Below are 22,029 nucleotides of genomic sequence, written 5' to 3'. Positions count from 1 at the left end.
GCCTGGTCTGACAAGTCATCCTGCACTGTATCATCAGCTCAGGCTGATGGTGGTGATGCAATGGTGTGGGGCACTGAGCATCGTTTGAACACCGTAATTCAATTCAATTCAATTTCTCTTTATATAGCACCAAATCACAACAACAGTGGCCTCAAGGCATTTTATATTGTAAGGTAAAGACCCAACAATAATACAGAGAAAACCCAACAATCAGACAACCCCCTATGAGCAAGCACTTAGTGACAGTGGGAAAGAAAAACTCTCTTTTAACAGGAAGAAACCTCCTAATGGAAGCTTTCAGTAGGACAACGTGGAATGTCTCAAATCATCTCAAAACTGGTTTCTTGATTGTGACAGCAAGGAGTACCTAACAAAACTGTTTTAGCAAAATATATCAGCACATCACAAAACAGTGGACAAATATTTAACTGTTCTGAGACTTCAAAATCACCATCTCTTTGATTTTTATTTCATATTTCTTTACATTTTATCTTCTTTGTTGATATATTACATATAAACTTATCTCACATTATAAAGTGCCATTTTTTTTAATAAGTTTACTCGCTTAAAGCAGTCTGTATGTAGAGTAGCAAATCATTTGTTATTTATTCGTTGCCTACATTTTAAAATGTCATACATACCATTATAACTGTATTTATTTACAACATAAATTAAATTTAAATTATTAATGTGAAGGAAGGAAAGATCAACAGTGAAAGAGAGCAAGAGTCTCTGGAAGGAAACTCAAACTCACACCATGTGTGACACTGTGTGACGGTCAGTGTAATGGGGAAATGTGTGTTAGATAAATGTTGTTACGCTCACACCTCAAGAGGTGCGTGTCTGAAAGGTTGTATACAGAATTGTATTAAGTCACTTTTAAGTTATTATTGAACTGCAGAAATACATGCTCACTGCACATGACAAAGAAAGCATTACAGATAATGCACTGATGTTCCCTCCTAAAATATAAGCAGTCACTGGTAATTATATTGAGCCATGTGCAATGATCATATGACTAAAGATGTATCTCGTTTACTAAGAAAACTGACTGGAAAAATAGCAAAACAATGAAAACTGTGCAATCATAATCATAATTATATTTCTTTATGAGGGCCTATAAAAATCAGAGCTCTTGAACACTGATCATCATCTCCTTCTACTACAATGTAATCATTACAAGATCATTTATTTCCCAAACTTGCGGCGTTAGTGTCGACATACAGTCCTGACAGACCTTACAGTGCTGTTAGAAGACTCTATAGGAGAAATACTGCAATGCAGTCACGTCCCAATTAGGACAGAAAAGCAAAAATAATTAAGTTAACTCTTTTGCATCCTAATTTCCCTCTGTGACAAAGTTTCCAGTGACAAAACTGCAAAGTTCTTAGTTCAAAGATTTTGGATTTGCAGGCAGGGTTAAAAAAAGAAAGATGATTGTGTTAAATGTAACACTCTATCTATCTTCAGTTTCTCCCCTTCCTGTGTGAGTAAGTGCTGTGGCTTTGGTGGAACCCAGGTGTGCTTAAAAAGAGCTTTGTTTGTAATATGTAAACAGCTTTAAAAGTGCAAAAGGACTCTGCACTGTGATGTTATTTACAGCACTCTAAGTGTTTTATCACGGAACAAAGCAAATTACTTGCACTTAGAATCAGGTGCGGTGATGCAGCATAGCACCATACAATGCAAACAATCATATTCATCTTTATAGTCTATCACTTTTAAATGAAATAAAGTTAGGCCCTAATGGTCTCTGATATGAGAAAATCTTTCAATTGCTGTAATTATTAGTGATAAAAATCTGTTTTTCTGATGCAAAAACAGCATTAATGATTTTATCTCTGAGGCATTTCTGCTAAATTTTGAGACCACCAATGTAAATGCAGTCCTGCTGCGCACATCATACCTATGATAACTGGTTTAACATTAGCGATAGTAATAGCTACTGAATACAAAACAAAAATGTAGAAGAAAATGTCAAGAAAAAAAAAAGAGCTAAAGCTGTTTTTTTAGAACGGTTCAATCTAATTTGCTCACGAAAGTAGGAAGCTCTCTTGTGAAAATATGAAATAAACACCAAATCATAACAACAGTCACCTCAAGGCACTTTATATTGCAAGGTAAAGACCCTACATGTCCACCCTATGCTGGTTTACTTAGTGAAGTGTAAATCCTCCCAGGCAGACTTACAAAACAAGTTGTTCTCACACCTGACATTCTGAAGGAACTTAGCTGAAGCTACAAGAGACTTGAGAAGCAAAGCCACAAGCTAAGCTGAAGACTAACCTCTTTGGTTAGTGTGGCCTATTTACCATGTCTATCGTAAATCCCCAGAGCACTGTGAAAAAGACAGAAAGCTGTAACACCGGGTAATAAATCAAATGTTCATGTTCGCCACTCTGCAGGTGCAATGCAGTCACTTACGTATGTAATTTAATCTAATTTTAGCATTTTAAGTAGAAAGATGTATAAATTAAATAATAAATTCACAAAAGCTTATGATTATTTATCATTACTGTTGACAGGGAAATGATGACACTAAATGTGATGATGAAACATTATAGACTTTCATTTTTTAGCAAAATAAGGTGGACCCATGACACTGTAATGTTTCAGAAGGGGCTGCTCCAGTTTATTTACTCTTTGTTCAGTTTTAACCAACATTAATGTGAGCTATACAAGTGTGTGTAATGGTACTAATCGACCATACAGTGATCATTTCTGCACGAAGAAAGATTTTCAGCTCAGTTAAAGGAATATTTTGACATTTCAGGAAACATATATTTGCATTAATCAAGGATAGGTAAAAATATTAATACTACTGTCTATTCTGAATGCTAAATATCACCGTAGCCCAGAATTAGGAACAAGGACATTTATATCTTGGCTCAATCCAAAGGAAGCAAAGTCCACCTACAACCACATCTTAATTTCATGTCATAAAATAATATATTCTTTCAGGGAAATTATTAAATTCCTGAAGTTTATATTCTTCTTTTTTGTGAAATTCTGGGCCGACACAGAAATTGTTAAAATTATGATTTGCGTGAGAGCAGATGCAGGTTCAGATATTTTCTGAACCTTCTGAGTTTCTTTTGTTTTTATAGTTATTTATTCACAATTTAATGCCAGGAAAACAAATGCATAATTTTTATAACAAGTAACTAAAGTTTTTCAGCTTATCATTACACTACTTTTACAAATTTAGCTGCCGCAAAGTTGACGCATTACAACAGATTAATACTGACCACTGAAACGGGTGAATGTTTTTGCATTTTCCAGTAATTAAACTGTTCGAGTCTGTCACTGTGCATAAAATACACAGTGCATTCACCAAGGATTCACCTTAATTTTGTTTTTAGCTCTCCAAAACAAAATAAAGTTGCATCAAATTTGCATCTGATGATTACGCAGCCAAAATCCTACCAACGCACAGCCAGTAAGAAAAAAATAGTGCAGTTAACATAAATTTTGATTGAGAAAATTAAATGAATTATACTGAATAAAGCCATCAATCTGCATTTTAAACAATCTTTCTCTATTGTTATGTGTGTGTGATGGTACTACTGTAACTGACCATACAGTGATAATCTTTTCACTGTATGGTTGCATTAGGTAAGAAGACTGATACTGCTGTCATTTCTGAATGTTAAATATTAGCTTAGACCAGAACTAGGAACAGTGAAACAACTTTGATTTAACAACACTTAATTAATTTCAAAAAATATTCGTTTCTTCTCATGTGAACTTAGTAAGCAAAAAATGTTGTTTTGTCAAAATGTTAAGCATGTACACTGAAGGAAGAAATAAACACACTTATTGCATCTCTAAGTTATCTCTCTGGCCTTCAGCCTTCTACATGCAGTCACTTTGGCTGCCTGCAGTGAAGCTTGTAGTAACTCAGCAGAGGAATGTAGGTTACAGAGCTCTCATTAGATATTCAGTGGACTAATGCTCAGTCCACGGGCAGTTGGCACAACTCAGCCCCAAGTGGATTACACTGGTTGAGATTTGAGATGTTCCTTTTTTGGATGTTTCTGTAAAATAAAGAAGAGATTGAGCATTTCTTGTTCAGCTGTACAGCCCTTCATGGAGCCAATCCAGCCCAACTGCTGAACCTACAGATACCCATATTTCTAAATAACCATGACAAAAGTAATGATGCAGCACAATCTTTCTCCTCCAGAGGCTTGTTTGTTTGATGGACAACCCTTGAACACGGCTGAGATTATGCAGCCCAGCTTGGATGTAGTTTACATATTGCAAGCCCTACCTCCCCTTTGGGATTATCCACAGCCAGATTAACTGGAAGCTTCTTTAGAGCACAACACATTGAACTGAAAGAAAAGAGAGCTTGTATGGGAAACTGCATGCAAAGCTTGGTTTGTGCTCATAGTTCTCTAACACTTATGGCCACTTTATATTCTACAGATGGAAGAGAATTCCACATTGTAATCACGTATAATACACCTAAATGAAGGAGGTCTGATATATGGTTCTACTTTACCAAACTAAACTTGTGAAATGTCTATATTATTTAGACAATAAATATTCTGACAAAAAAAAAACTAGCCCAGTTACACTGCAATAGACTAAAGACTTGCCCAGGGTGTGACCTTCTGCTCCATGACAGCTGGAATAAGTTCCAGCCACCCAACAACTCTGAAATGGATAAGCAGGGATGGATGGATGGATGGATGGATGGATGGATGGATGGATGGATGGATGGATGGCCCAATCTTGTGTATTTCAGAAGTAATAAATCACAAATAAATTACATTCAGCATAGATCAGTGCATACTATCCAATAGTTATATATTAAAAAAATATATAATTTTCTTCAAGCCCCTAAATGCTTACACAACTCATAATTCTCCCAACTAAAATTGTGCACTTAAAAAAAGAAATATGGGTAAAGGACTGCTCAGGGTAAGAGTGCTTTCCATAACAGAGTTAAATCAGGCTCCCGTGCTGCAAGCGACAGTCTGCTGAGTGCCTGGATGCAGCACACTACAAACCCACTGACCTGGTAACGCTGTGTACACACACTGAAAACAGCTCCCACAATAACACAGCAATAAAAAGAAATCAGCCAATCCCTAAAGAAAGCTCCATAAAAATGTAAGACCGGGCAATGGCCAGACAAACACTGAATGCTTTCAAACTCACACACACAGAACAAACACACTCACTATGCCTCCATCGGTGGTAAAGAAATCATACCTCTAGCAGACCCTATATCAAAAGGACCTTCATTTTAAAAATCTGAAAGCTTGGCAGATAGATTTGATAGATGACAAGGAAAAAATATGACAGATGTAGCATCATTCACACCACAAGACGTCTGCGCTCAAATTAATGCAATGACCACAGCTGGTAAACTTTGCAAAGTTCTTTTTACTTTGTGTTTGTTTGGAGTTTGAAGAAGCATCACAACTGCTTGGACTTGTAGTTTTGTTTAACAATGCTATGGCCTCAAAATTTTCAAGTTTTATTTTGCAAAATACTGTAGAAATATTTTTTAATTAATTGTTCTTTGATTCCTTCTCATTTTTTTCCAAAAACAAGACATTACTCAAAATCTTCTTTTTAGATCCCACTCTCTGATATTTTTTCTTGACGCGCAATGTATGAGGAGTTTGGACAAAATGAATTGTAACAGTTTTGGTGGGTGTGTCACCTATTTTGATCTGCTATTTCTATCAAATATCTGATCACTGGAGAAAAACTGCAAACTGCTGTACTGACTGGACAATCTGCATAATTATTGTCACCAATTCAACTGTAATAGTACGCAACATGTAATCTATTCACTCAGACTGAGTTTGCTTTTGATTGTCTTGTGCAGTCTTTTATAAATGAATCCAATCAAAGGAGAACAGAATATGATGATACATGAAATCACTGGACTGTTTCATAGTGCAGTGTTAGCAAATTATAATGACATAAATGGGTGTTACCTTTCCAAAGTCTCGGACATCGAAGAGATCAAAGGCTTCAAATAAGTCACTTTTTTTCATCCCAAATGCTTCGCAGCAAGAAGCCAGAAATGTCCGAATGTTTTTCAAGCACAGGAACTGCAAAGAGCAAAAACAGATTGTTTATTAAGTTGTCCAGTTCTAGGAATGAAAACAATATGTGTTCACCCAAATCACGCAGACACATTTGACATTGATTAAAATGTTCTTGTTATGGGTTTATGTCAAAGAAAGAATATAGGCATTTCTATATATCTATCATTAACCAAAAACATTTTTTATTTTGTCAAGCTATCACAACCTGAGCCGAACATAAATTACAACCGCTGAGGTTTTTGTCTCCAGTGTCTCAACTCCAGTCGTTTTGAAAAACTAGTGACAAATTCACTATATATATATATATATATATATATATATAATTCTTATGATCTGCATTTGTTGATGACACTGTTTGTGGTTTTTTCCCAGAATAACAGTGGCGCTGCTTCTTAAAACACCTGTTGTTGTTTTTTTTACTTTTTGTGAGCAACAGAGTTAAGCGTCATCTAGACAGCCTATCTCAAAAAATTAGCCAAATAAAAACAAGAAAATATACCACAGTAACATGAAAAGAAAACTTTCCACCTAAAAGCAAACCCTTTAACCTATTTTTTTTTTTTTTTTTTACTTTAGCCTACATTGAGTATTAATTGCAACATAATTGAAGCACCAAGAATTTAAAATCACTTGTCTAAAAGCAAAGGTAAACTACAGATCATACAAACAGAAAGTGAAAAATGAAAGGTTTATAGTGTGAAATGAAACCACCAACTAAGTCCTCTGTGGGTGTCGCTTCCTACTAGGATCTATGTCTTAGTGGGAAGACTGCAGTCATCACAAACAGTGGACATAAAGTTCTGGTTTCTGCTTTAGGGTCCAGCTCTCTGTTGCGTTTGGGCCACTTCAGTTAAAAAGTCTCTTACTTATGCAGCACTGCATGAAAGCCATGAACAACTGTCCCAGTTAATCTGTACTTTCAAGCACATTGTTAAGCAATGACTGAAATAGAAACTGAATATGTAGTCATTTAAGCAGAGCTGTAAGAAAATTCTTGAGAACAGATAGGCTTCTTTTTTATCACATCAGCTCATCGTGGAGACGCCTGTAATCACTCCACCGCCCCTGGGGGCCCTGTTCGTCTACGGAGGAAGTGCGTGAACATGATGACTTTGCGCCACCAGCAACCTCATATTTCTGAATACAGTCACAGCGCTGGTGCACATTCTTTTGCTCACATTTAGAGTTAGGCGCAGCATCTTTGGCCCCATAAGTGAAATAACACTGTTTGAGTTTATAAGTTTGGATTTTTATTATTGCAATTGAAAGATAAAAGGAGCAGATTAATAGTTGTCAGTTTGTGGTTTGTTTAGCCAGGTTTATTTTACTGTTAGCTTTAAACTGGACTGGCTTAAGAAGCTTTTAATTTTTGTAACTTTGGGAATTGTTTATTGTCTTATTTGAGCTCATATATATTCCAATTAAAGACTAAACCTTTACTTTCCTCATTAAACTACAAAGCACATAGTAAGAAGAGCAGAGAAGATATTTGGTGTATATTCGTTCATGACTGATACATTGAGACTTGCCATTTGAATTAGTACCAAATCCCAACATACAATATGGGTGTTGGGTGAATTTTCATAAGCGTACACTTCAGTCTTGTTCTCCAGTCCATTATCTTATGCCCTTGTTTCCATTTCCTAGATCGTGCATCAGTAAATCACAATAAAAGAGTCATTTAAAATATGAAGCCCACTGACACACATGGCTTTTGAAAGCACAGTCAGATGGCCTACAGCTGCAGGCTATTTCTATCCATTGTTTGGCCTAATATGCCCTGGGTTTGCTTTGACTGTCTTTTAAGAAGATAAAAGACAAGTGCATGGGCACTGATGGAGCACATGCTACAGACATCAGGGTTTGTGAGATGGAGCACAATCACTGGTGCGTGTTTATCACTGTAAAAACCATATCACCATGTTGATTATATCATGGTGATATGTCTCCGTTATTGACAACTCATTTCAGCCCATAGAAACTGTTTAATATTTACTTTCAAAATCTAATTTTTACATGAAAATTCCTGTGTGTGCTTCACATCACCCTTTTTTTTGGTGTATTATTAGCAGTTTCTTTGATTTTAATCATTCGTTATACTTTCAAGAAGATGCAAAGAGATCTAATCACCTGCCTAAGTATCCTGGTGCACAGGAAGTGCTGCTGTTACAGTGACGTATAAAAATTTCAAGTATATTGGTAACCACAGCAAACTTTAAATACATTTGTAGGCACATGTGATATCATATCAAAGAAGATGAGTTTCACAGCATTCAATTATTATATTTTATTTTATTTTATTTTTTGGGGGGCGGGGGGGGGGGGGGGGTCCCCATGAGCATCCTGGCCAAGACAGTGATTTTTTGTCAAAAATGCAATTTAAATAAAAATATGCATTTAGTGACAAATCACGAAGTCTTCTAATGGCTTATTACACGTTATGGAGCATCAAACTAAGTCACAAGCAAACAGCAAGCTGCTGCACAAATTGTAGAGTTTCCTAACTAATGGGTGGATCAAAGACAGGATTTTATCAGGCCTCTCCAGAGGGAGCTGAAGGGTTACTGCATGGGTAAGGAAAAGTCCATTTGGCAGATTTCTTAGGGTTTCACAGGCTAAAGAAGTTTAAAGCAAGCTAAGGAACTTTAAACGCTCTCAGTTATTTATATAAGGCACACGCATAAGGCTTCCAGCTGGTGAAACAGAACTAGAAAAAAAGAAAAAGAAAAAAAGAATGAAAGAAAGACACTAAATCAGGAGACAGCAAGCGAATTATCATATTCAGGAAAAAAAATTAATCTGTCAGAGGCCACTCCATGGCTTTAGTGACACTTATCTATTTGACCCTGTGCCAAATAAGACAAGACTCAAATATAAGACTTTGTGTGACAGATGGAAATGATATAAAGCTCGCCTTAAGCTGCAAATCCTTAGAATTTACGGGTTTATTCTGAAATTATGGAATAATTTAACGGAAAACCTGCATCAAACCTGTAAGAATACAGGACTAGTACCCCAATTATTGCAGTTCCTTGCAAGCACAATAACAAAAAACGCACTAACATATTGTCTACTATGTTTCTTTGATGTATTTAGAAACCTTATGTGGAATTGTTATAGCTTTATCGAAGTCATTTATCGGTAAGTAGCTGCCAACATGTGGCTTCACTTATACACGCTTTTTACTTTTAACACTGCCTATGGCATGCTAGTTTCACAATATTTTTCCAGTTCTTCTCAGCGTAAGAAGTTGCTTAGAAAGCAGTGCATAAATGATGGGTGTACCTGTGACATTTGTGGCCTGAGATTGATCTCCTTTAAGTTGATAGTGTGGGGTCTTAGGTTGTTGAGCAGCTGGCACAGCAGCACCCCGTCCCGCAGGGTTTGCGCCAGGTCGAACACCTGCGCCGTGTCCGCAGTTACCCGGTGGTTCGCGGGCAACACGTTGCAGCTGATCAGCCACATCGAGCATTGCCTCCAGTACTCCATGTCGACGGAGAACGGAATAAACCGCAGGTCAATGCCAAATTTAAAAACTTTGTCCGTATATTAAGTCTGTGCACGGCATATAGAAGAAGTTGCGCCCTGAGCCATCCGCTCGTCTCTCCAAACTCCAGCATCGCCTCTGTAGGACAGACGAGCTGCTGCAACTTATGAAAGCTGCACACAGATGGGGGTGGCTGTTCTGAAACCCCCTCTGTTTGAGTGAACTTCCTCTTCCTTATTTTGTGATCTTTCTGCTTAGGTCGTCCTAACTCCCATTAGAATTTTTGTTTGTTTCTATTCTTAAATATATCCCCTTATTTTTGAGTTATGTGTAGAATTTCTGGAAAATCACATCTTTGTACAGCTTCTGTGCTTTTAACACATGAAAAAGTATTTAATCATATGTCTGAGGCTGTGAAGAGATTTGTGAAAGAACATAGATTTGACTTTTTTTTTTTTTTTTTTAAAGCAACTTTAGTCTCGCTACTACAGCTGCGGGCAACAGAGGAGTTGTTGGTTTCTTTGTATTTGTGGCACAAAAAGTTCTTGGACCTTAAAAGTCAGCCATGATCATTTTTTGTAATGTTTTTGGCTTTTAAGTGTGTCAGCAGTGAAACCGAGCTATACATTTTTACCATATTAAATATACTTTGCTACACTAACATTCACTGATCTGGTACATTTTCACACTGCACAAATTATGTATAAAGCAATAAAGAACCTACTTCCTGGCAATATTCTAAAATTGTTTTCTAATAAAGATGGGCGATCCAATTAGAGGGGGGAGTTAAATTTAAAACATCCTGGTATCCGTACAACACTAAAATGTTTTTGCATCTATGTAGAGTGAAGTGAGGAACTGAAGCAGTTCAAAAATATGATTTTTGCAAGGTACAGTAATGCAGGGCTTTGGACGGGTGTTCTCACCCACTATTGTTTGTATGTATACATGCATGTGTGCATATGTATGTATATGTACATGTGCGTGTATATATGTGTATATATCTCTTGGCATGTTACTAAGGTTACAAAACCAAATACATGCAAGAAATTGTAAAGAAGGATTTATGATAGGATAGAGCATAGACAGGAAGAAAATGATGATTACTAGTTAGTGAAAAGGGGGGGGGGGGGGGGGGGGGGGGGTTAAAGAAGAGTATGGTTCTTGCTACTTCTTTTTGAACATGTTTATTACGATTATTATTATTTCTTTTCTTTACTTTTGTTTTGTTTGTGCTTTTTTTCCCCTTTGTTGTTGTTGTATTATTAACATGTTGAAAATAAAGCCACGGTAACAATAAATGTTGCCTACGTCCTGTGCATTGCAACTCTATAAGAAAACATAGCTTCCATTCATCAAAGGAATTTGTAGGAAATTGGCCAGAACTCAATAAGCATGTGTGCAGTTATCAAGGATTGTGATATATATCTTCATACTGTAATAATAGTAGACCATTTTACTCCAACCTATAGCGGCCTCGGTGATGCATAAACATTCTTCGAAACCTTGTGGACTACAACCTACTCGCCATAATGCGTCATTTTGTGTCGATTTTTTTAAGCCGGAACTTTGGCCTTAAGTGAAAATGCGCAAACTTAAAAAGTCCCAGTCAGCCACATGGTGGCACTTTAAATGCTCTCCCAAACGCGAGACTTGGAAATTAAAGGCCGCAATGATGGATTTAACCTAATTTACATAATGTAAAAAAACATTTTTATACGAATAAACTGTTCCAGCCTCTCCTAAAAGTCTGGAGAATCTCACATTGTGTGCTGTAGAAGAGATTCTGCCTGTTTCTTGTAACCAAATCAATATGACCCATCCCAGTGGTCTCAGAAACTACAGATCAAAAGTTTAAAAATGGTATTGTTGTTGTTTTTTTAACGCGTCCATCCGTTCATCATTATTATTATTATTATTATTATTATTATTATTATTATTATTATTATTATTATTATTATTATTAGTGGTGGTGGTGGTGGTAATCCTTGTGCGTAAACTTCCGGTGGAAAAAAAAAACATGCGAGCATGAAACCGGAAATGTAACTACAAAAAAAAAAAAAAAAAAAAGCTGAACCGTCAAAACATAAACAGAGCAGGCAATTTTATGTGCACGCAGCTAGCTCGCATTATAGTCTAACTTTTACACAAAGCTTTATGCACGCATTCCTAATGTCGTGTGTTTTTCGTCCGAGAGTTCCTAGTCGAGGCACTTAGCTCATTTGCTAAGTAGCGAGGTGGAGCAAATAAATCTGCAATAAAGATTAAGACTAAACTAAGAAGTACGCCTCGTCAGGCCTTCGACTACAGGTAACGCTAGCTATGCTAGTTAGCGGGTATAAGCAGTGCTAGCCGCATGTTTGCGTTTTGACTAGTAGCTGGTTAGTTGTGTAGCACAACTTAGACAACTGTGTTTTAGTTTCGATGTTTGTTAGCCCCAAGTTTGCTAGGTAGCATTAGCTTACGGTAATAACTGAGGTAGTCGAGCAGGTCTTGTTTTACACAGGACAGTGCACAGTTAAATATCACCAAGCAACACAGGCCCGTGATTCGGCTAACAAGCGAATTGGTTTGTATATATCGTTACATGCAGTGGTGTGTAGCTTGTAAAATTATTCTTTTATTAGTTTGAAAGCTACGAGGCTAACAGGTAACTTGTATCCTACGGCAAATAGTGTTAAGTCGGTATTTGACAAGAGCTTATCAAATGAAAGCTGTGGCGTCGGCTCGTACATTGCATACGAACGGTCCACTCTTATTTTGAGAAGTTGACAGTGTATCGTTAATGTTGTTTTTATGTGTGACACTCAAAGGTTCTCCCTTGGGTCGACGCAGGACATAGCAGATACAATGGCTGAGGCTGACGGCAAATCCACAGTGCTTAACGGTAAAATAAGTCAATATATACACTGATTACAACAGGGCAAGGTGTCATACTCCACAGTAGTCAAAGTTCAACAGGGAAAATATTTGATTTTACTAGGTGGCTCTGAAGAAAAGGAGCCTGGAGAAGACCAACGTAAGGAGGGGGATGCCACTGGAAGCAGAGAGGGGCAAACGCAGTCTTCCTCGCAAGATGGTAACTCTTCTCTTGTAGTTTTAACAGTATGGTGGAAACTTTTGATGTCATAATGAATTTTTTGCTGCCATATATGACAACATTTGTATATGTCTTTTTTTTTTATATATATATATTTTATTTTGATTGTTATTGAATCTCCCTATGAGACAGTGTTGCTTTAACCTTATTTTGGCCTTGCCTGTTTCTGTAGCGCCCAAAGAAACAGCAGAAGCATCTGGAGACAAATCTATGCCAGATGTGGAAGGAGAGACAGGGATAAACAGAGAGGGAGAAGAGGATGAAGACACAGACAGCATGGATGGCAGCGGCCTCTACTCCTTGACTGAGGATGGTGAAAGGGAGAGTGAGGGAGGGAGACGAGAGAAGGCCAAAGAAAAAGAAAGTGGGAAAAGGGTAGCTAGAAAGAGGAACAGACCTGGTGGCGGCACCAACCACTCCTCCAGTTCAGATGATGACGATGACGACGAAGATGATGATGATGATGATGAAGAAGAACAGAAAGATGACGATGATGATGACGACGATGATGATGAGGCTATGGAGGCATGGTTGGGGGCAGAGCTCCGTGACCTGCGTGGCCCTGTGTGGCGGGCAGTACCCTCACTGCGCTCCAGAGAGATTGGCAGGGACTCACACCAGTTTGTGAGGCGTGTGTGTGGGGCCCGTGGCCTTGTACAGAGACTGGAGCTCCAGGGCCGCTTAGAGAGGCATACAGGCTGTGTCAACACATTGCACTTCAACCCTTCGGGCACACGCTTGGCATCAGGCAGCGATGACCTGCGTGTGGTGATCTGGGACTGGGCCATCCGCCGTGCAGAACTGGAGTTTGACAGTGGACACAAGAGCAACGTCTTTCAGGTAAAAGAAAAAAATACAGTTAGAACAGAGGATTTGGTTCATTATTAGTTACTTCTTTAGTTCTTTTTCCAATTAAATGGAAATGAGTTAAAGTATTATTTACAGCAGAGGGAAAAAACAAAATCTTTATATTATAAAAATTGTACTTGACTTGAAGAGTTCATAAAATAACATTTAAATTGTTTAATAGTTGTTTGATATTCTCTTTAAGGATTTGATTGTTACAGGTGTTGAAAGAAAATTTGCAGATTTCTGGGACTTTCAAATCTTGAGAACTGTAATATTTTTACCACAGAAATAGTGATAAACAAGCAGAATGGGGGTTAGAGATGAGCTGTAAATTCCTATTTAATTATTTCTTATTTTTATTATTTCATAATAATCTGTTCTAAATATAAAAACTTACAAGACAGATTGAAATGACTGATTCATAACCACAATTTAATGTGATTAAATTTTGGTTATAAGTGTTTTATTGGTCTCCTCATGCCTTTAATTTAGGCAAAGTTCCTGCCTCACAGCGGAGACTCCACCTTGGCCATGTGTGCTCGTGATGGTCAGATCAGAGTGGCTGAGCTTTCTGCCACGCAGCGCTGCAAGAACACAAAGCGGGTAGCACAGCACAAAGGGGCTGCACACAAGGTGGGTGTGAGGGGAAGATTTTTATGCAGAGGTTTTTTCAGACTCTGACAGCCAGATGAACTAGTGTCATCATTTTTTGTTTGTTTGTTTTTTGGGGTTTTTTTTTTTTGTCTCTTTTAGCTGGCCCTTGAGCCAGATTCACCTTGCTCCTTTCTGTCAGCTGGAGAGGATGCTGTTGTGTTTGGTATTGACCTGCGTCTAGACCGTCCAGCCAAGTAAGCTTTACCATGTTTAGCATTTAGCTTGTTTTATCACAGTGTAGAGTTTCCAAAATCTCACCATGTGAGCAAAAAACACAAACAGGCATTATCAATATATGTTTGAAGCTGATGGTGGATATTTTAGGGGACAGTCAAAGTGTTAATATAGCTCCATGTCATCTAAGCCCTACTTTTCTATATTTTTATGCAGCCACCATGTATTTTAGCCTTTTCAGTATTGTTGAACTTCCAGTTGTAAACAAAATCCCTTTAGCTGGTGCAGTTTGCATCATGGCTGCCGTACAATATTGTACATTTTGAGGTTGTTTGAAGGTAATGCTTGTTTTCTTTTGTGTCTCCTTGTACCTTTGTGGCAGCAAACTGGTGGTTGTAAAGGAGGGTGACAAAAAAGTGGGGCTGTATACCATCTTTGTCAACCCAGCAAAGACACACCACTTTGCTGTTGGCGGGAGAGATCAGTATGTGAGGTACGAACAAGGCTACAGTAAAAGGGTGTTTTTTTCACTCTAAAGATGCATTATCATAGTGGGATAATAACATTTCACCACTTAGATGTTACTCTTTGATTCTTCTTCTTTTCTCACAATATCTTGTTCTCACTTTCTTTAGGATCTATGACCAGAGGAAGATTAATGAAAATGATAACAATGGTGTACTGAAAAAGTTTTGTCCTTCACATCTGGTATCCAGCGAGTCTAAAACTAACATAACCTGCCTTGTTTACAGTCACGACGGCACAGGTAAAATAACTTTTTTTTTTAAACTCTTTTCTCATTCTGTTATGAACATGTTTAGAAGTATTTCCTGAAAATAAGGACATAGACACTTCGTGTTTCCTTGAGTCCGTTTTTTTTTTGTTTTCTTTTCAAAACCCATCCCTTCTTGTATGATGTGATGCAACCACTGTGCAATGTCAGCGACATTAAAATAGAACTAGGACTTAACTCTCTGACTAAAATTCTAGGATGATGATTCTTATGAAATCCATATCTTTGTAGAACATCAATAAGGTGAGAGGAAAGCACCAATTGCATAAATTTATCAGGTTTTTGGCTTGGTTTGTCGTAATATCTGTGTATAGTCAAAAGTCATGACCAGCTTCTGCCTTTATTGCATTAAAGGAAATTAAGCAAATGGGTGTTTGACATTCTTTGTGTGTCCAGAGCTCCTGGCTAGTTACAATGATGAAGACATCTACTTGTTTGACTCCAACCACAGTGATGGGGCAGACTATCTCAGGAGATATAAGGGACATCGCAATAATGCCACAGGTACTACATTTAGGCCCCAGTTGCATGATTAAAGCATTGCCTGTTGCATCTTACCACATTGTTCAAAAGACATGTTATGTGATGACCCATGGTAGACGGGTGAGCGGCATCCATTGAAGTGTCTGCTCAGTAACTCAAGAACTGTTCAGCCTACACTTACCAAACCTCATTGGTAGCTAGCTTATGACCAAAGCAAGGTTGGGATTGTATATCATCTTGATTGTATACAGTTAAATCTTTTTTTTTTAAGCTTTTTCATGTCCACTTCATATCTAAGTAATGGTTTGAAGGATTTTGATGAAATTTTGCATGATTATTCTCCATATCAAGATATTATGCAGGGATCCATTCAATTCAATTCAATTTTATTTATATAGTGCCAAATCATAACAAACACCTCAAGGTGCGTTCTATTGTAAGGTAAGGACCCTACAGTAATTACAGAGAAAACCCAACAGTTAAAGCAATCCCTATGAGCAAGCACTTGGTGACTGTGGGAAGGAAATCTCCCTTTTTACAGGAAGAAACCTCCAGCAGAACCACACTCAGGGAGGGGCAGTCATCTGCTGCAACCAGTTGGGGGTGAGGGGAGAGAGACAGGACAAAAGACATGCTGTGGAAGAGAGCCAGAGATTAATAATGACTCGTGATTAAATGCAGAGTGGTGTATAAACAGAGTGAAAAGAGGTGAATGAAAAAGAAATACTCAATGCATCAAGGTCTGCAGATCAACTCCTGGAGTTCAAGGTCAAAAGTCAAGATCACATTATTAAATCTTGTGTTTTTCACGTGACAATGGACAGGGTTAATACAGTGCAATAGGAGTATTTTGCCCCTCTAAGCAGTGCTCTTGTTAAGAATAAGATGTTAAAGGTATAGCCAACTGTACAAAAATGAAGCTGGCGGCAGGTCATTTTGAATTTCTGTCACTGAAACGATACCATCATCTCTTCATCACCTCTTTTTCACAGTGAAGGGGGTGAATTTCTATGGGCCGTGCAGCGAGTTTGTGGTCAGTGGCAGCGACTGTGGGCACATCTACCTGTGGGATAAGTACTCTGCTCGTATTGTCCAGTTTATGGAAGGAGACAGAGGAGGAGTGGTGAGTCAGGGTGGGAAAGTACAACACATTTCTTGAATAAGATGATAACTTTGTAGGACACATTAGATGGTTAAGAGTTCATCTTGATTTTAGTAGCAGTTTGCAGAATTTTATGGCCAGACGTCTGTCTTAATACTTTTAAGTTTTACTCAAAAATTCTCATCATTGTTAGTATTTGTATTTAAGTCATGACATCAGTGTGCTATCTGCTGTATGTTTTACCTTTGAAAACTACAGGTGAACTGTTTGGAGCCACATCCACATCTGCCAGGTATGGCTACTAGTGGTCTGGACCATGACATCAAATTGTGGGCACCCACAGCTGAAAGCCCCACAGGACTCAAGGGCCTAAAAGAGGTATTGTGTCCTGTTCTGTTAATTTTTTTAATATATATAATTTATTGGCTTTTGTTGCATTTTAATCAACAAATTTACAAAGAAATTCTTTATGACAACATCCTTGTGAAATTGCATCCTGAGTTGCTCAGACATATTTTAATGAATCCAGTTTAAGATGTTATCTAAACTACCGATTTGAAAGCAAAAATAGTAATAAGAAGTGAATCTGCTTGTTTCGCTGCAAAAGTCTGTGCAGACTATGATTTGGTAACTGTACTGAGTCTAGTGTTTACAGAACCTCATTTAATCTGTACAGTTGCTAATATGTGAGATTACTAATATATTTGTAATAAGTGACTGCTTAATGTATTATGGTGATTTTGGCAAGAAGTAAGTGGGGTGTCCGTTTTTTTTTTTTTGAGGGGTGGGGCCACGGCACTAAATACTGTATTTAACATCCATCCATCCATTTTCTTCCGCTTATCCGGGGCTGGGTCGCGCGGGCAGCAGCCTAAACAGAGAAACCCAGACCTCCCTCTCCCCAGCCACCTCCTCCAGCTTATCCGGGGGAACGCTGAGGGGTTCCCAGGCCAGCCAAGAGAGATAATTTCTCCAGCGTGTCCTGGGTCTAACTCGGGACCTTCTCCCAGTAGGACATGCCTGGAACACCTCACCCAAGAGGCGCCCAGGAGGCATCCTAGTCAGATACCTGAACCATCTCATCTGGCTCCTTTCGATGTGGAGGAGTAGCAGCTCTACTCTGAGCCCCCCTCAAATGACTGCACTCTTCAGTCTATCTCTAAGGGAGAGGCCAGCCACCCTTCGGAGGAAGCTTGTTTCTGCCTCTTGTATCCGTGATCTCATTCTTTCTGTCACTACCAAAAGCTCATGATCATAGGTGAGGGTAGGGACGTAGACTAACAAGTAAATCGACAGCTTCGCTTTATATTTGGCTTTGTATTTAACTATGTATTAAATAACAGTTTAATGTTTGTTGGCATGTCACCTTGAAAATTTCCATCAAACAATGTGAGTCTTACTGCTCCTACTAGACATGTAGATCATGAAATCTGACTGCATTGTTAGGCTAGTGGGAATTTTTTGTTTGTTTGTTTTTGTTTCATAAAGGCTGTATCAACAAAAGATTACCAAATCACATTTAACTTGGTTCACAAATGGTGATGAAGGATTTAGCCTTCATTAAAGAACCAAAGGTAAAAAAAAAAAAAAAAGTTTTAAGTCAGTATTCCACAGAAATGGACTACTGGACCACATAAGTTTGATGACAAATGGCTTGAGAATAACCAAACAATTAATCTTGGTGGCTAAATTCTAAATGTGGTCCTAAATTTAATTTCAAATGGCACTTTAAAGGTCTTAAAGAGTCTTAAATGTTACTTTCATAGGCCTGTAGACATTTTTTTACACCAGGGAGTTAAGTTAGTTAAGATTACATGCTCTCTATGCTCACATAATCACACTTGTTTGTGAAGGTGATGAAGAAAAACAAGCGGGAGCGTGATGAGGACAGTGTGCGCCACGGCGACCAGTATGACACCCAGCTGTTGTGGTTCCTGATGAGACACATGCGAAACAGACGACCTGCAAGGGTGAGATCTTTGACAGTACAAGTTCAGCCTTTTTGGGGGGGGCATGTGATACGACAGGAACGATCTAACCTAAAAAGAGTTATTAGAAGTGTTTCTAGGTTAAGTGATTTTGTAATACAGTAAAACTCCTACATAATGTGTGTGAAAAATAGTTTATTTTGGAAGAAAATCTGAAAAAGTAACAATCCAGCATTTTAAAATGTTTCAGGTTTTTTTTTTTTTTTTTGGACAGAAACAGTTTGGATGTTTGCATATGATGATTTAACTGTCTCATTGCTACTTTTCTGTCTCAATCCAGGCCCGTCGTGAGGGTGCAGATCCAGACACAGATGATTCTTGGAGCTCTCCAGACTCCTCAGATGAAGAAGATGGAGGTCCAGATCACGTCCAGTGCATGTCATCATGAGCCACACGCACACACACACATGCATACACATACATAAACACACTTTATTGCCCTTGAATTGATGCACATAGGCAAGCACTATTGACACACTGGCACATTCAATCACTGACAAGCCACAGACTTTTTTTTTTTTTTTAAACACACAAACAGATAAACACATTTACTTAAACATACTGTTGAAGCAGAGTGATAGTGACAGAGATGCTTAACGCCTGGTTTCTCAGCAGTTACGAGTGTGCATACGGCAACTACAGACACACTTTTAGAATCCTTTTCTTTCTTCTTTCTTTTGGAGAATTGTTCAGAGGTTAGTAACTGCTTTTACACCCCTATAAACCACTTGGAGGTCCTTGGTTTTCCATACATCAGTTAAATGCTCTGTCTAGTCCAAGAATGATGTACTGTGTGTATATGGCAACATGTACCTCCAACTTTAGATAACCTGTAGTAAGTTATACGTCACCAGCACACAATCCCCTTTCTCTTAGTAACACACCTCTTGCTTTTGACCTTCTTGTACTGAGGAGAGGTTTATACACTCAAGCCATCCCCTAAATGTGACTTCCTTTAAGATTTGAACTTTGAGAGGGAGAGCCCAGTGGCCCCCACTCCCAGTCTCATACTGATTCTTTGGCTGTTAGCTTAAGCAGTTGATTGCATCTATCACTCGTTTGCTCCCAGAGAACTACTAACTCTCTATATGCTGCATTATCCTACATGCTGCCCTCAGCCACTCCCTCCTTTCCTCCTTCCATCATTTACCCCCATCACTACTGAGTGCACTTTGAATCAGGGATGCTTTAGTTTGAGACACAGACAAAAATGTGCACTGAGTGTGTGATAGGAAAATCCACAGATTTGTTTTTTTTTTTTTTTTCTGTCTTTTGAGATGGGGGTATTTTGCACTTATGTGTTTCATGACTGAGGACAGGTGGTTTCCTTTGTTTTGACCAGCCTTTCCTCACCTCTTTCTTCCTCTTCCTTCCTCAGTCTATTCAGTTCACCTCTCAATGAATGCAGAAGTTGAGAGGTAGGAAGGTGTTCAGTATGTGTCTAAGAAATAAGGACTGATTCGGGGCTCTGTTGGGGGAATTTGTCATTTAAAGAGCCAGACCGGACCTGGATCAATCACAGTTGAAACACTGCCTGAAAGCCAATTGAGATTGGAGTGACAAAGGGCTGCAGATGTTTATGTGATTTCTTAAAGAAATTTGGAAATTCACTTATTCGTTTTCTTGCCATGAGTTTTGAATGAAGGAGAAATGGCTGGCCTGGTTCAGTCCACAGCACATTTAAAGCTCACTATTTGTCACATTTTATTTTGTTTAAGCCATAAAAAAAAATCTCAATTTTTACAGAAAGTAATGGAGAGTAAGCTCCAGGAAGTTTACTGGGCATTGAGGTTTGGATTAAACAGTTGACATACAGTGTTATAAATTAGTGCTTGCTAGTTGTTATGATTATCTTTGGACAGACCCAGCCTAGCCATATCCCCGTGTTGAATCCCCTTTGTATAAAATTATGCTAACTGCCTTCTGGTGTTAGCTTCACATTTAGTATATTTAATAACCCCGATAAACGTATCATCTAGCTTTCAGCAACAAGAACAAACAAATTAAATTTTTTATAGAGAAACACTTGAGCCAGGTCGGGTGTTTGCAGCCAGAGCATCACTCTTGTCTCTGTGCTGTGTTAATGGCTCAAAGATGAGGCTGGGGGGAGCAGCAGGGTCAATATGCTTGCCAGTCATTTGTTGTGTGAGAGCGATAAAAGTCCAGCTTTTCTCATTTTCTATGAGAACTGTAGTTAGTTGAATTTATATGTACATATATAAATATATATTAAAACTGTAAAAAAAAAAAAAAAAAAGACTTTAGCAAATGCTGTTTGACTTCAGAAAAAAAAAGGAAAAAAATGTCAAAACATTTGATTGGTATTGATCCAGAGGTTTATATTCTATATGAGGACAAAATACTTTTAAAATCTAGAGGAAACAAAATGTCTTGACATGACCATTTTCTTTGATTACTTTTCCCCTCCTCATATGACATCTCTGTTATGAACAGAACCACTGTCATTTCAAGTATTGACATTTTCTTTTTCTTGTTCGCAGAAAAACAAAAAGCAGTGTTTCCTTTGTAGATCTTAATCCATGATTTGAGACAGTTCTATCCAGATTTTCCCACTGGCTATTTTGGGCATCTTGTATACATATTAAGGCTTTTGATGAACAGTTTTTGTTTTTTCTTTCCCACCACTGCCTAATATTGCGTTCTACCAGTTCAGTTGGAAATATGTACGATTTGTGCAATAAACAAAGACAGTGCTCTTGATGTTGTCATTTTATGGTCTCATTCTGTTGCATTTGTTAAAACAATGTATGAGAGAATTCATTGACTGGTTTGTGTTACTGGCTGTAACCGGTCCTATTTATTTAAATGTTGTCAGCGGTTTTGCAGGATGCTACTGACCTGCATCAGTATGGGTTGCCTTTAGACTGATGCATGCACATGTTCATTGCTAATGTTTGGTATTTGTCCATGATGTGCTCATCCCCTTCGGTGATATTTGGGGGAAAATATTTTTGAAAAGAGAACCAACAAAATCCAACAGTCTAAAACCTCCTGAATTATAAATTCTATGTTCAGGCAAAAACCTCCATAGCTCCGTAGACTTTGAAAGGGCGCAAAACACAAATAACTAAAGTGGAAACATGCAGTTGAATACTGCTCAATTATTGACACTGAACTTAATGGTAAAATCAGTAGATTGAACTTTTAAATGTCAGTATTGTTACCACAAGCAAAGGATTGATTACTCATTATGTCAGAGTTGGCATAGAAGAAAAAAGATAGTTATAGAACATGTTATCTAGTCGGATCAGTGGTCCTTAAAATACTGAACCCCATTTTTAAGTCCATTCACCATGTGGAGGAA

At 38.1% G+C, this 22,029-nt stretch overlaps 2 protein-coding genes across 5 annotated transcripts in view; one reads left to right on the top strand and one right to left on the bottom strand.

Moving 5' to 3' along the window:
- Positions 1–9,653, bottom strand: part of LOC115795678 (guanine nucleotide exchange factor VAV3-like) — a 50,124-nt gene extending 40,471 nt beyond the window's left edge. For all 3 annotated transcript variants that reach the window (XM_030751687.1, XM_030751688.1, XM_030751689.1), the window contains exons 1-2: positions 9,360–9,653; positions 5,961–6,077 (exon numbers count right to left, since the gene is read on the bottom strand). In XM_030751687.1, the coding sequence (XP_030607547.1) occupies positions 5,961–6,077; positions 9,360–9,563 (321 nt within the window). In that variant the 5' untranslated portion in view covers positions 9,564–9,653. The remainder of the gene's footprint in view (positions 1–5,960; positions 6,078–9,359) is intronic.
- Positions 9,654–11,638: 1,985 nt separating this feature from the next.
- Positions 11,639–21,436, top strand: dcaf8 (DDB1 and CUL4 associated factor 8). 2 transcript variants are annotated; one of them, XM_030751360.1, is made up of 13 exons: positions 11,639–11,871; positions 12,375–12,448; positions 12,545–12,640; positions 12,834–13,501; positions 14,003–14,143; positions 14,264–14,358; positions 14,721–14,831; positions 14,974–15,104; positions 15,528–15,635; positions 16,607–16,737; positions 16,975–17,094; positions 18,570–18,686; positions 18,985–21,436. In XM_030751360.1, exons 2-13 carry the CDS (start codon positions 12,412–12,414, stop codon positions 19,090–19,092), a joined length of 1,863 nt encoding a protein of 620 aa, XP_030607220.1. In that variant the 5' UTR covers positions 11,639–11,871; positions 12,375–12,411; the 3' UTR covers positions 19,093–21,436. The 2 variants fall into 2 exon arrangements, with proteins under 2 accessions (XP_030607220.1, XP_030607221.1); XM_030751361.1 differs by lacking the exon at positions 11,639–11,871 and adding an exon at positions 12,036–12,130.
- The last annotated feature ends 593 nt before the right edge of the window (positions 21,437–22,029 follow it).

Source organism: Archocentrus centrarchus, chromosome 17, assembly GCF_007364275.1.
Source record: "Archocentrus centrarchus isolate MPI-CPG fArcCen1 chromosome 17, fArcCen1, whole genome shotgun sequence".
NCBI classification, from domain to species: domain Eukaryota; kingdom Metazoa; phylum Chordata; class Actinopteri; order Cichliformes; family Cichlidae; genus Archocentrus; species Archocentrus centrarchus.
The sequence above is the reverse complement of the archived record's forward strand: the minus strand, read 5'-3'. Positions and strand labels throughout refer to the sequence as shown.